This window comes from Lissotriton vulgaris, chromosome 7 (assembly GCF_964263255.1).
Source record: "Lissotriton vulgaris chromosome 7, aLisVul1.2, whole genome shotgun sequence".
In the NCBI taxonomy this organism is placed as follows: domain Eukaryota; kingdom Metazoa; phylum Chordata; class Amphibia; order Caudata; family Salamandridae; genus Lissotriton; species Lissotriton vulgaris.
In genome coordinates, this window is record NC_141695.1 from 1,334,104,956 (window position 1) to 1,334,120,678 (window position 15,723).

The 15,723-nt window shown below is 45.2% G+C and overlaps 1 protein-coding gene across 1 annotated transcript; it reads right to left on the bottom strand.

The window, feature by feature from the left end:
• Nucleotides 1-10,569: 10,569 nt before the first annotated feature.
• LOC147703638 (uncharacterized) lies at nucleotides 10,570-11,862 on the bottom strand. Its single transcript, XM_086929533.1, has one exon. The coding sequence runs from the start codon at nucleotides 11,860-11,862 to the stop codon at nucleotides 10,570-10,572; it is 1,293 nt and encodes a 430-aa protein (XP_086785659.1).
• Between the last annotated feature and the right edge of the window lie 3,861 nt (nucleotides 11,863-15,723).

Sequence of the window (15,723 nt, forward strand, 5' to 3'; positions counted from 1 at the left end):
GTTTAGAGGGGGTTAACAAGGTAAAGTGTTATTTAGTGTTCTCTAGAGTTCTAAGTCCAGGAAACAAAAAGCTGGTCCAGCAAACATGAATAATCCGAGCTGACCATGCAAAAAAGGCAGGTTTCCTTCAAGTTGCAGTTGTTAGAAGGGATAGATTCTAAACAAAAACTGGGAAACAATTATGCTTTCACCACCACTGCTCTGACTCCTATACTATTAGTGAATAACAGGAAAGTTAGTTTTCTTTTTTTTGCCCCGCACACCCTCATGTGATGTATTTCAAGGCGCTGTCATGTGATTTTGAAGGTAGGGGAGGCTCCGGAAAGATAAGTAATTGCCTAGGATCATGCAATGGGCTTATGTAAAAGCAGGAATAGCTGCATGGTTTTCTCATTTCATGGTGTGCAGTTCAGCCAATATATTGTAATCTCTTTTTTCTCCCGTTTTAGATCAAAGCCTAATTTTTTTAGTTTAATTCTTTGAGGTGCTACATCAATGCACTGTATTAAATACATCGGGATATGCTTGTTTCACATGTTTTTTTGTTGGTAGTGTTTGGGGAGGATGATGTTTTAATGGTGTACCTAAAATGAAACCAAAGCACCCATCCTTGGTCAGTGCATTAGGGACATTTGTTCTAGATAAGTAAAAGCCTTTATTCATTTCCTGCATTCCTAAATTAATTCATCCACACACTCCTCACTCATCCAACTGTTCATTCGTTGAGCAATGCGGCTCTGGCTCCAATCTCCATTAATCCACTCAATGATTGAACAAGGTTCTATATTGAAAAAATAGGTTTTAATACTCATCCTATTTAATTTATTTTCAAAGATACATTGGGAGTAGAACCACCCAAGCACCCCATGCAGTAGAGGGGCTCGCTTGCCATGCTCACTTGCTACGACGTATGGTGTAACAAAATTTGTCAGGGCTGCTTTTGGTTCCCAGTCCAGCCCTGTGTATTTCCCATTTCTTATGTACAACACCAGAAGAAGCAGTTGCCCCGTATTTCTCACATTTTCTTCTGCTTAGTCTCCACTATCTCTTGCCTCTTTTCTTCCTCACTCCACTTGCTTTCTTTTTCTTCCATTATCTATTGCAGCGAAACCTTCAAGTTTAAAAAAACTTTTCCTTTCTTCTTTTTTCCTTACCAGTTCCCCTCCATTGGATTTATGTGTCTCGCACTTTCTTTCTCTATTTTCTCATTCACCATTTAGCCTCTCCTCTTCCCTTCTTCCTAATTTGGGTTTAGGGTTGATGTATTTATGATTGTAATTTCAGAAAGTTCACCCCGGACCCTGCTAGGCAACAAAGTTCTCAATGCAAATTTATGTGATTCTCCCAGATGCAACTGATTCGATTGATCCTCTCCCCCTCCAGAACACTATAGAATTAATGTCTGAACCTGACCCCGACCCTCCGCCTAAACCAGATATTCCTGGCAAATGTGAGAATGAGGCTATGGGGAAAGAGAAAGAGACTAATAGTAACACTATAATGTGTGAGCCAGGGGACTCTATTGCCGGGTTAGTTATATGTGACTCCCAGAAGAGCCCAGCGGCTCTGGTTGAGGGCGTCAATACGGCAGAAGATCAGGAGGGACCTAATGATGGCTCATCTATTAAGGAGAATTTGGCGGCCAGTGGGGAAGCTGAGAAGGTGAAAGAAAATGAAAAAGTTCCAAGTGAATGCTTCTTCTCAGTGTCGGAGTGGGGGGAGTGGTCAGAGGACGATGAAGATGAAGAGCTTGGCTCCAACGCGGTCTCAGATCCAGATGCAGAAAGCGATCTCGAGCCCGTAACAGTGGTCAAACCACGAAATAAGCGCGAGTTCCCTCAAAATGAGCTCAGTTGGGACCATTCCTCAGCGTTGCCCCTGCAGGAGAGCCCCGGGGGAGGTGCCGCACCGATGTCGCTATTAGAGACTATCCACAGCGAGATCATGGCCCACAGAGAGGAAGCCCAGCAGGACAGTCGAAAATCCCAAGCAGCCATGAAGAAAATCCAGGGGGCTGTTAGAAAGTTGTCTAAGGCCTGTATTAATTTGGAAGATCGGGTAACTAATCTGGAAAATAGAGTTGTATCTACGGAGGCGAGAGCAGCAGCCGCAGTCAACAAGGTTGAAGCCCAAAACGCACAAGTCATAGATATTCGATGGAAATTGGAAGACTTAGAAAATAGGATGAGACGGAACAACCTCCGGGTTCTCGGGGTTCCCGAAGGGGCGGAAGGATCTGATGCCAGAGCTTATGTCATCAAAATATTTGAACAAGCATTTCCAGAGCTCACTAATTGGACCTGGGCAGCAGAAATCCAAAGAGCTCACCGCACACCGTTTAAAATCAAAAAAGGTACCAAAGAAGGGGACAAACCTAGAGCTATCCTAATCTTCTTGGGTAACTTTGTGCTGAGGCAGACAATTGCGGAGAAGGCAAGACCGGATGCCAAGAGGAACGTTGATGGGATCTCGTTCTTCGTACGCCTGGATTTTTGCCATATAACAGTGGGGAGACGCTGGAGACTCAGGCAACTGATTAATCCATTTCAGCAGAAGAAAATGCAGGCTTATTTAATCAATCCAGCTCAACTGAAAGTCATAAACGAGGGGCAAACTATGTACTTTACCTCTGAGATTAAAGCAAGAGAGTACCTGGACTCTTATGGGAAGTAGAGCAGCTCTAGATATATATGGTGTACGTCTCTGTCTCTAGTATTGGGGGAATTTTGAGGAAGGTTCAGGTGAATTGGTAGTCGGGGTGTTTACTTAAAAAAGGGGGAAAGAAATAATATAAAAATGTCAAAAGGGGGCAACAGAATGTCGAGTTACATTATAATATGATATCACGAGCTTCACTGCTCTCACTGTGACCATCACACGCACAGACTTGGTCTGAGCGCCTCACTAGCTAGGGAGCAGGGGTGTAGGGAGAAGGTGGGAGGGAGGGGGGCAAGGGGGGGAGGCGGGTGAATTGGGTGGTGGGGGCTGTGGGGAAACCATGAGGGAGGGAGTGTAAGGGGTTGGGAGAAAAATCTAAAAAAAAGAAAAAATAAGGTGTATCAAGGTAAAAATTGCTAACATTAAAATGCAGCATGGAAGTTTTATACAAAAATATGTCAAGCATTACAATTTGTTCACCAAATTAGGCGGCTTGAATGACTCGAGAAAAACGTCAAAGGGTGGAGCATTTTTCTAAGTTTAATAACGTTGATATTTTCTGCATACAGGAGACCCACCTTCCTTGGGCAAAAAGAAATGTGATGAAATTCAGGGGGCTCGAAATCTTAGCCTGCTCATCTCAAACGTCAACAATCAGAGTAGTGGCCATTTTAGCTAAGCCTATGGTAGGAGGAGCAAAACGTTTCAAGGCTGACAGCGCACGGAGATGGGTGATAGTTGAACTTAATCTAGGCTGTACAATATGTGTGATATACGGTTCAAACCAGGATGATCCGGAAATCTTTGACTATTTGGAAGGAGAACTAGCTAATTGGCCAACACCCTTAATGGTTTGTGGGGATTTAAATATTTCAGTAGACTGGAACAAAACAGATGATTATGCTGGGCAGAAACTTAAAGTGTTCCCAGCTCTCAATTCCATTATGAAATCACATGGTCTTAAAGATGTGTGGGCGGTAAGGGAACCTTTAGATCCAGGCTACACCTACTTTTCTTGCCCTAACTCAAAGTATACTAAATTAGACTACTTTTTGATTTCCTCCACGGAGCTGAATAAGGTGCGAATCAAGAAACTTCCAAAATCAATATCAGACCACAATCCTCTAGTTTTGTACTACAATATGCCTAAAATGGAGAGGAAACGAACCAGCTGGTCTTTTGAGAGAAAATTATTATTGGGTCCTAGATTTGTTGAACATCTCAAAAAATGGGCTGTGGAGTTTTATGATATTAATAGGTATAGTGCATCTAGGAATAACGTTTGGGATGCTTTTAAGGCCGCTCTAAGAGGAAAAACGATAAGCTGCTCTGCTAGGATTAGGAAAGACGATAAGAGAGAAATCGAGAAGCTTACAGATTTGCTAGTGGTAGCAGAAGAACAGCATATTAAGGACATAGGTCAGGGACGAGAAGGGCGGGAGAGTCTAAAAAGAATAACTGTTCTTAAAGCGGACTTGCAGAAAATAATCACTCAGAAAGAAACTAATGAGTATCAGGTTTCCAAGGCAAGACGATATGAAACAGGAGAACAGGCAGGTAAGGCACTTGCTCTGCAGATAAGACAAAAGAGGACTATGAATTTAATCTCACGTATACAGGACGAGGATAAGGAGTATACGGAGCCTAATGACATCTTGAGAGTCTTTCAGAATTTTTATCAAAATCTCTATAATGAAGAGGGCTCTATGGATGAGCATGGTTTAGACTCTGGCTATGCAGATGGTGGGCCGTGCCGAGACATTCAAACTAGAGAAGATATTGATAGAGACCTAGATATGGCAAAATTAACTAAGGCCTTACAGGAACTAGCCTCAGGTAAGGCAGCAGGACCTGACGGAATCCCCCTCGAGGTGTATAAATGCTTAGAAAAGGAGATCGCACCAATTTTACTGGATCTATTCAATGGTATTTTGTGGTCAGGTATAATACCCGAGTCCTGGAAGGATACTAACATCGTTATCTTCCACAAGAAGGGGAAACCAAAGGTATTGCCGGGGTCTTACCGACCGATATTGCTAATTAACGCAGACACTAAGCTATACTCTAAGATCTGGGCTGGCAGGTTGGGAGGGATCATTGGATGTCTCTTTTCTCCGTGGCAGCATGGGTTTATACCCAGTAGAGGTACTACAGAGCACACTAGAAGAGCAATTGCGCTATTTGATGCCCATGGTGCTACGGGGGCGAGATGGCCATGATCCTCCTCGACGCTGAGAAAGCCTTCGACCGAGTGGTATGGGATTTTCTTTGGGGGATTTTGGTCGGTAGAGGCTTTGGTAATAACTTTCTGAGGGCGATTAAGGCTATGTACCTTGATCCGGTGGCTCGTGTTATGGTTATGGGGGAAAAATCGGATAAAATAATGATTAAGAGAGGGACTCGCCAGGGTTGCCCTTGCTCCCCGATCCTATTTTCTCTATATATAGATCCTTTCATTCAAAAAATTTTAGTTTCTCGCCAAATTAGCCCTGTAGTGTTTAATGGCTTCACTATAAAATTGCTTGCCTATGCTGATGACCTGGCGATAACTACATCTGACCCACATCAAGCAATACCAGCTTTGGTCCAACTGGCCAACGAATTTGGTCTTCACTCAGGTTATCGGTTAAATGAGGGGAAAACGCAGATAATATGTACTAAAAATATAGTGAAGTCTGATTATAGATTTGTAAATTCAGCCATATATCTTGGGGTCAGAATTAACGCAGCAGTTGAGAAGATGGTCGGAGAGAATTATCTTCCCCTTATTAATGAAATTGAAAAGGACTTGAAAAGAATTGACGTGTTACACTTATCTTTGATTGGTAGAATGAATGTTTTAAAAATGACAATGTTCCCCAAAGTTTTATATCTGTTTAGGGCTATCCCATTACTGTTAGAGGAAAATGTGCTGAGGAAAATCGAATCCACATTTGTTAGCTTTGTTTGGCAGTATGGCAAAGTGAGACGTTCAACTAATAACATGTCATTACCTTGGGACAGGGAAGGTTTGGCTATGCCGAATCTGAGATTATATCATTTGGTATGCCTCCTTACACAGATGAACATATTAGTTCAAGCGGAACCACTACCATCTGAAGATCAAACTGAGAGTCAGGTCCCCCCCTCTATCTTTGAGCTGTTAGTGGGGAGGAAGCCTTATGGGCTACTGCAATGCGAGTTAGATCGAAGATATTATAGGAAAGCAAGATACAAGATCATTGAAGGGGTTTGGGGAACTTGGAAGGCAATCAGCAACATTATGAAGATCCCCAAAATAAACACCAATATAAATCTTTGGAAATCTAATCTATTTCCACAACTGGGCCAAAGTGCATACTGTACTGCATGGAGAGAGCATGGGATAATATCTCTGGGCGATGTCATGAAAGGTGGTGCTGTTCTTAGCTTTGACGAGGTACAGAAGAAGTATGGGATCCCCGGTAGTCACTGGATATTATATGAACAAATCGCCCAAACATTATTAGCTTACAGACCAAATATTTTACTACTCCCAGATAGCCAATTGATTGAATATCTAAAAAAAGGGGGAAAGAAGATAGGAATTGCTTACAATTTGTCTTTGCCTGGCCTCATAGATGATCTGGAAAAAACTGAAGCCACTTGGGCACAAAAATTGGGAGATCCGGATGTCGATATAGACCTTGCCTTAATATTAAGTAAGAAAGTATTTCGAGCTTCAAATCTAAGGTCTCAACACTATAAGACTTTATTTAATTTATACTATACCCCAGCAAAATTATATGGGTGGGGACTTAGAGAAGACGATAAATGCCCCAAATGCAATTCAGGCCCAGCAGATCTATTGCATATGTTTTATTACTGTCCCAACTTGGTCTTAATACGCAGTGAAATAACTTTATTCTTGGAGGGGCTGCTAGGTATTAACATCAACCTATCCCCTACTCTGGTTATTACAGGGACAGACAATAAACATAATGTGGGGAGAGATACTCAGGTGTTATTGTTTATAGCAGTAGCAGTATTACAAATTCTTATCTCGACAGGTTGGAAGGATACTGTTGCTCCTACATTTCAAATGTGGCTGTCCAGATTGTTAGGTATACATAATTTAGAGGCATGCCTATACGAATTTAAGGGGAGGACAGCGCGAGAATTTGGTAGAAATATCTGGGAGCCTCTCAAGAATTGGAAGAATTAATAGAAGACAAATTTATGTATGAGTGTTTTAAGCTTATTAATGTGTTTAGAACAGCAATATGAATTCCCTGTGAGATATGAATGTATGTATTTTTACTTCTTTTGTACTTTGCTGACTAATTTATTGCACATTTGGAACTTTATATACCTATAATCTATCAACTGAATATGTATTGGTTCTTAATAGAATTACACCTTAATTATCTTTATCAATAAAAAATAATTTTTTTAAAAAAAAAGCAAATTGATGGGAGAAAGTACATATGTTTCATAAGCTTCCAGAGATGCTGCACGAAATAAGAAATACATTTGCAAGGTGCCTCGCTGTATGGGAATGGTGTAGACATATACAGAGCCTGTAAACGTATTATACAGGAGGGTGGTGGAGGCAATATACTAAAAAAATTTGAAGTTGACAACAGATTGGCCTATACGGCAATCTGGTAGTGCCCAAAGGGCTGATATGGCTGGTCAGTGCGTGGGCCTTTTTAGGTTTCGCCTGGCGATCCGCTGCGCAGCGGCGTTCGCGCAGGCGAAAACTTTTGTTTACCAGTATGGGGCTTTGTCCCAAATAGATGTTCCATTGGCTAGCTCCATAAATGAAGGGTAGCCATTGGAACAAAGATATGTCCGTCAATGTCCGAGGCGATTCGTGGGCGTTCCGCAGAATTTTTCGCTTTGTGCCCACGTCATGCGGCGGTGGGCGTTTTTTTGGGGGGGGGTTTCGGCATCCTTTGTCACACCAGCCGGACGGCTCTCCCTGTGAGGACGCAGACCCGACCCGCTCCCTACTCCGAGCCGACTCCCGGAGGTAAGTTTTTTAATTTTCCTACACGTTACGTACCGGCCCCACTTGTAAATGCGTGTTTTTCATGCCTCTTATGCTCCTCACAGTTGGACACACGTGTCGGGCTTTCCCTGAAAATACTCCACTAGCTTAGGGAAAGGTCAGAACAAAAAGAGTGTTGTGCAACGGAGACAAAAACTGCAAAAAAACGAAGAAAAGGTAAACCCGAAATAAGATAGGGGTACAAGTGGGCACCGAAAAGCTTAAAACCAGCCAAAGAAAAAGGAAAACAAGGGAAAGGTCGTATATCCCCAATAAAATGCAAAAAATGCACAAAGGCTGAAAGATGAACTTTGTTCTTTTCCCTGTCCCTGTCCCCCTGTCTCCGTTCATCTTCCTTTGCTTTTCACCTCGCAGCGCGCCAGCCCCCTAAGCTGAGAGCTGTAATGTCATTAAATTGCAAATGCTTTGTTCCCCCTCTTCTTCTTTCCTTTACGTTTTTTTCTTCTCTCCGACACACACTGTTTACTTATCTGGCAAAAACATATGTTGTAAGGAATCCGTTCCATTCTGCCCGTTGCCTTGGTTGAGAGTGCGGCTCGGGGGGCCCCACTGAGCTCCAATGCTCTCCCCCTACTCTTATCTATAAGGCGGCCTGGCAGCAACCCGGCGACTTCAATGGAGGCGGCAGATACAGGGGGCAGATTAGGTGAGGGAACAGTGAGCCACAAATTCCTGGAGAGAGGGGTCACTCCACCACCGAGCGGCTGCGCCCCCCACTCTCCAGATCTGCAGAGCATTACTATTTTTTCTCTTTAAAAAACGGCATCTCCAAAAACTCTGTATATTTTTCTCACTCTGTCAAACATTTAATTTCACGCCCCGCGTTCTGAATATGCTTAAAAATGCATATCTCCGGTGCACCTTTAAGCCGGAGAAACGAATGCAGAATGGAAGATAAAACGATGCGATATGCACCACAAGCCTATTACTTGAGGTATTTACATTCAGTTTTCCTCTGGAAGTTCCAAGCACTTTTTTAATCAGAAATTAAAATAAAATAAAACGGGATTAGATCATTTAACTACAGTTACTGATTGAAAATATTTCTAGTTATGTATATACGCAGAGGGTAATATGCCACAATATGCCATTTATCATCATTGTTGAGTGTGGGGATGGCGAGGACAAGATTAGGCAGGGGCGTAGCTTAGTCTGTGAGATTCACAAGGTGTGAATCTCAAATTTCCCAAATAAAAAAGCAGTGGGCTGCAGGGTGGCATGACCACTACTGAGGATGGACTGCTTCCAAGAAGACCAGAGTCAGTGCTGATTTGCATTAGGAAGACCAATTGGTTAATTTTAGCCGGTGCTTTCCGGTGCTAAGCACCAGCACTTTGTAATCAACACCGCACTTTTTATGAGCACCAGTTATGGACACATTAATTTATGGAGAGATTGATTTGCCCAGAATCACAGAATGTTGCGCCAGCCAAGACTCAAACCTGTTTCTCCAGCTCTGAAGTCGGCACCTCTGGTCATTATGACACATCCTTTCCCACTTTCATGGTTAGTAGTTGGTTCTGTTTTAGGCAGTGCTAACAGAAGAAATGGGCTGCTGCAAGATGCCTCCTGACCAGAGCCCCTGCCCTTATGTTTTTTTATAAATTAACTGCTGGGTGGACCTCTGTCCAGAGTAGCACAGTGGAGGAAAAGCAGTAGGTTAAAATGCTACCCTGAGAAATTGCCACTTCTTAGACTATCTGCAAGCATTCATCCCATCAACTTGTGTATCTTTGATTGCCAGTAGTATGCCTGGAAACTTCAGACTGGTGCAGCTTTCCAAGCCTTTTTAAGATCCTGGTCCAAAAAAGAAACTTCTTAGTGAAAGGAGAACAAGAAAAAACGAAACAGACATAGCAGTCCTGACTCAGGGTCCTCAGATACAGCTACCAAACCCATATCTGCCAACTTAAAGAAAAATATCACAGTGTGAGAAGGGAGGTGGGGCCTTGAAGAGGACAGAGCCTTGTGCCAAATATTACCTGCGAAGTACTTTTGAACCCCACCAGCCCCCAAGTCCCCTGCTGAGGCTGAGGCTGATGCCAATGTCCTGGGGCGTTTTCACAACACTTTATGGATGTCGGCAGTTAAAGCCTCCGAAAACAAGTGGAGTGGTGTTCAGCTTGTTTTCCCTGCCACCATGTGATATCAGCTCCTCAGCGGCAGACCGTGTGATGGGGGCCGATACTGTGTTACATGGTGGCACCAGGTGAGTTGGCAGGTATACAAACCAAGAATGCATTTGAGAGGATGTCACAACACAAGCATCTTTGCCAAAGCTACACCATGCCCTACTCACCTGAGCCTGGTAGTTCTCCTTGGGTACACATGACTACCGTCACGTACAACACAACAGCCTGGAGTCCAAGTGCTGGGATCACTTTTTAGGTTTCGCATGGCGTCCGCTGCGCAGCAGCGTTCGCGCAGGCGAAATCTTTTGAGAAGCAGTATGTGGCTTCCCGCCTCTCTCTTCCATTGGCTAGCTCCATAAATGGAGGCTAGCCATTGGAAGAGAGATATGTCAGTCATTGTCCCAGGCGATTCGTGGGCGTTCCGGCGACTTTTTTCCCTCTCCGCCCCTTTTAAAACGTCATACGGCGGTGGGCGGATGTTTTTTTTTTCCCCGTGATGTTTTGGTCTTTTTCGAAGTGTTTTTTGCCGGAGTGGGCTGCGAGATTTAAGTTGCCAGGAAGTTGTTTCTATTTGCGATCAGGTAAGCAGCATTTTGTTTATAAGTTTCTTTTCCCTTTGTACGTTTACCCCGTCTCATGTCGTCTCCCTGTTTGTACGTGTACCCCGTCTCATGTTGTCTCCCTATTTGTTTTACGTCTTTGCGTGTCTCGTTGCTGTCGTCTCTACATGCCCCGTATCCTACATGTTTAACTTTCCACAGTATCTTTTCCCTTTGTACATGTACCCCGTCTCATGTCATCTCCCTGTTTGTACGTGTACCCCGTCTTATGTCGTCTCCCTGTTTGTTTTACGTCTTTGCGTGTCTCGTTTTGCCTTTGTAGCTCCTCGCTTTTCCTTTTCATGTGCCGCTCCCGTTCAAGCTGCTCGCCGTAGTGGACTCGGTAGAACTCGTCGAAGTCGAAGATTGGCTTGGTGGGAGTGATGCGGGACGAGGACGTGCTCTCTGTCCTCTTGGGCGTGGGACATCCATCCACCTTCCCCTTTGGTTTCTCCGCCGCCCGCACATCCTCTTGGCTTAGTATTCCTCGGTCGTACTTCTTGCGCAGGGTGACACTGCCCAGTATGAGGTAGGCCTCGCTAATCTCGGTGAAGCACTGCGCTGCTGCCTCGTCGCCATTGTTGCGGTCCGGGTGGTAGCGGAACGACTGGCGGTAGTAGGCTGTCTTGATCTGGGACTGAGTGGCTGAGCCGGGGACAACAAGGATATCGTAGTAGGAGGTCGGGCTGCGGAAGAGCGGTGGCTTCGGGGAGCCATTGTTCCTTCCAGCTCTGTTAGTCGTAGAGTAGACCCTGGTGAAAGAGTTCTGGTGGCCGACAGCAGAGAGCCGCCCCCTGGTGCATGCTGAAAGCCCGTAACCCGTGAAGGGCGCAATGGTACACTCCCTGAAAGCAACTGTCAGGTGTGTTGGGTGGACAGCAGCGCCCACAACCGTCTCTGTGGAGTCGCCGATCATGCGCTTCATTCTGGCTGTGCTGGAGCTTGGAAGTGAGGATGACAAAGGCCAGTGATCGGTTGAGGCCGCACAACTAAGAAGTTCCAAATAGAGTACCCTCAGAGCATCTTGCTTACCAATGACTCCCTCCTGCCCTTTCCAATGTCTTGGGCCACTTCCCCCTACTTTAAGGCTCAGTGCCACTTGCTGGTGCTTACGGGCCGCTCCCTCAACCCATTCTCCCATACATCCTGTTTCCTGCCCTAATGACTTTACATCCAGACTAGATGAAGAGTGATCTTTTTCCAGGTTGGCGGCCCCAGACTGCAGCTCTTGAAATTCTGTTAGCAACCCCAATAAAAGATTCTCCTTCTGCCCTACCTCATTGGCCACTGACACGTCTTTGCATAAGACTCCGCCCCAGTTCCCGGGCGGCACCTTGTTCAACCCTAATACTCCCCTGTGGTGTTCCCGGGGCCCCTTCACGCAGACAACTTGGTTCCAAGGTGCCGGGACCCACAACAACCTCCGGCCGACCTCTGCCATTATTCTTGAGCGGCCGGCATGCAGCACCGGCCACACCCACCAATCACAGAGCAAGTAACAAACCAGAAACACACGAGCTCCAGCTGCAGCCAATCATGATGAAGTAAGAAACAAATCTCGCGCCGCCCGAGCAAACTGTAATGGAAAACGCTAGACAGGCTGTAGGGGCTGTTTATCACTGCTTGCTTCCCTGCCCCCTCGCTGTGCTTGCTTCCCTGCCCCCTGGCTGTGCTTGCTCTCCTGAGTGTGTGTGTGGCTCTGGGTGGGTGTGTGTGGCTCTGGGTGGGTGTTGTTGGCTCTGGGTGGTGGGTGTGGCTCTGGGTGTGTGTGTGTGGCTCTGGGTGGGTGTGTGTGGCTCTGGGTGGGTGTTTGCGGCTCTGGGTGGGTGTGTGGCTCTGTGTGTTTGTGTGTGTGGCTCTGGGTGTGTGTGTGTGACTCTGTGTGTGTGTGTGTGTGTGTGGCTCTGGGTGTGTATGTAGCTCTGGGTGTGTGTGTGTGGCTCTGGGTGTGTGTGTGTGTGTGTGGCTCTGGGTGTGTGTGTGTGGCTCTGGGTGTGTGTGTGGCTCTGGGTGTGTGTGTGTGTGTGTGGCTCTGTGTGTGTGGCTCTGGATGTGTGTGTGTGGCTGGCTCTGGGTGTGTGTGTGTGGCTCTGGGTGTGTGTGTGCGGTAGTAATTGCTGTCTGCTGAGCTTGTCCGTAGGGTACAATAGGTCTCACATTTGCGAGAGATTAAGCTAATGGCAATGTAAATGACAATGCCATTTATTTATCTGTTTTCAAAACCAACACATAAATACAAATTTTGTCGTTTACAATGCCAACATTTCTAACTTTTCCAAAGGCGAAACCATTACATTGTAAATGCTTGTTTTTGGCTGTTTGTGGGCCTGTTTTATGGCCCAGTGTGCAGTATTTGGGTCAAGGAAGAGCGTACATGCGCTGTCTGCAAGACCTGCTATAATCACTGGTACTGAGTGTAATCCCGCCTGCTACTTGCAATTTGTTCACTTCTGCGTCACTTTTATTTTCTGGCTCCTTATTCGTTAGCGCTCCAATACATAATTTCTGGTTTTGCGTAAGGAGCACCCGTAAATTACAGTTTATATTTCACGTTTATCCATGATTGTTCTAAAGAGTTATTTTTTTTATTCATCTTGCAATCTACGTATTATAGCTCAGGTCTGTTAAGGGGCACTGTTACAATACAGTGTTTAGTTTTATTGATTAAGTGTTATTTTCCACATTTCCTATTATGAGATCTCCTTGCATGTTTTACTTTTTGGAGCAGTCTACCAATGACACTGTTTGTTTCTTACCATTTACAAGGAATTCTAGGCATTTGCACTTCCTATTTATTTATGAGTTTTTATATAGCGCAAACCTTACCCGAAGGTGTCAGAGCTCTTTACAATAGTACCTGTTACATTACATAAAGACTTCAGAATACATTAATAATATAAAATATTCAAAAAGATAAACTCTAAACTCACATAAGAATGGTAGTAAGTACAAAAGGCTACTACAGATACTAGTGGTTGGAGTTAAATATATACAAGTTGCAAATCCACTCATGATTAAATTTTAAGAAGCAATTAGGGTTGTACAACTATATATTACATATTAACAGAGCATGATCTTCTCGCCGTCGTTCAGCCAGGCCTTCAGGGTTCTGTTGCACTCACGGTGGTGATCTTGGGACTCGAGGGATCCCGAGCTGTTGATGGTCGTAGGGGTAGAAGGCCTGTTGGTGAAGGGTGGAGGCGGCATGCTGGATCCTGGGGCTGACCTTGAGCTCGTTCTGTGGGCTCCAGCTGTGGGAATGGGGTGAACGCTCAGGACAGGTGGATCCCTGCCATGAAGTCAGGTCTCCCGCCCGGCTCAAGCACCCACAGTGCCACTGTGTCCCGCTCAGTACTGCGGGACTCCAGGAGGAGTCCCCTTACAGGGCACACCAGACACGTCATGTCAGAGTGCCGTGGGGTGGGGAGGGTATTTAGCCCTCCCCCCCGGCGTGCCAGGCAACAAAGAGGACCTAAAATGGAGGGGGGGGGGCCTAAATACCCTCCCCACCCCAAGGCGCCCCGGACATGACGTGTCTGGAGAGCCCTTTAAGAGGACTCATCCTGGAGTCCCGCAGTAGTGAGTGGGGGTGGGGAAATGCCCAAATGGATCTAAGGGGGCTGCCCTCTGAGGTGGCCCCCTGCGGGGGTCATGGGCAGCCGCATATGTGAAGTTTGCTTTGCCCGGCCGGCCTGCCCTTATTAGGGAGGGGTGGAGGCTTTTCTTCATCGTTGCATCAGTGCCCATTCATGTCGTGCTGTAAAAGCTTCTTGTTGAACTAACTGTATAGCAAAGCATTCTAGCACACCGAGGACAGCAAATCCACTGACAGGGACACAAGCATCCAGCTATCAGCAAGCTGCCCTCTTAACAAGCATTTGCAATGCAATAGGTCTCACTTTACTAAAAGTTTGAGCTATTGGCGTTGCAAATGATAATCTTTGTTAGTTAAAAAAAAATATATATATATATATATCCCAGCAGTAGCATAAGAAATAACATAAAATCTACGAAGCAAGAAAAAGGTGCAGGCCACAGGCTGTTACTAGGTGTCCCTGTGGAGTTGTAAAGGGACCTCTATTACCCACGTGACGTACTGCACCCTTGCTTATGCTACTGCTCGGATATATAAAACAAATAATCTAACAAACATTATTATTTGCAATGCCAATAGCTCACACTTTCAGTAATGCGGGACCTATTGCATTGCAGATGGTTGTTTTCCCAAGTATAAGCACTGTAGCAAACACAAATTCATCGAGTCGCCCATATCTTGCAAAACACATATATAGCTTGTCTTTACAAATTCAAAACTGCCCGCATGTGTAGAGTATGGGACACCTTCTTAGCTGTCGCATTCACTAATGGGGGGCCACTTATATTTTGGTACCTGGACCTATTTTCTGTCCCAGTCCAACCCTGGTATACAAACACAGTTGATGGATGAAACATTGTAAAAATAACATAGTATGCACAGTTGGTCTGTAATAGTTCTTGACAGGACAGTGGCCATTTGCTGTCATGGTTCTCACACTCAAGAAAAGGTTCTCAAACGTATGGTATGAAGAGATGAAAGGACATCACAGCGTCCAGCTTGTTTCCAAGCGAGCACCTGCGTAGGGGACTGGAAGTGTGAGGAGTCAGAATCTAGGTAGGATACAATGCTGTTTAGGTTTCTACTTTTTGGTCGGAAGAGAGTGCCCTTTCTGAGAAAGTGTACAGCAGGAGAGCGTGTGCAAAAGATAGAGGGGAGCTGTTCCATGTAGGTGTTTCATTCCGGCACCATTAAATCTTCCTTTTTAAAAAACTCGGGAAACCGACCAGACTGAATTAGGAAAAAAGAGGTGGGTCTTTATCTGGGGAAAAGGTGGTGTGTGATGTAGTTAGACCTTGTATAAGGGTGAACGAACATGCTGAGGCAGTTGAGCCAGGAGACCATTACAGCAGTCTGCCTGGCCGGCCATTTGTCACGCATCAGGGGTTAAAGTAACGCATATATGCACTTGCCAGCGCATCTGAACTTAAATGTCCAACAAATTTAAAATTACCTCAAGCTCAACCTGAAGTCATTTGCAATATGCCAGACCAATAAATCGAGCGGTGACTGAGTCTCAAGCCTGTAATGGCATTTAGCTCCTGCTGCTGCTGTATGTTTTCTGTAATTGGCAAGAGGTTGTTGTCGAGGGTTACGAGCTCTATGCAAATAGACCTAGTCCACCAGATGCAAATTGAGGTAGGAACAATTCAACTGCTACCCACCATGAATACAGGGGAGTGGACATGGAAGCCAGCTCACATGATT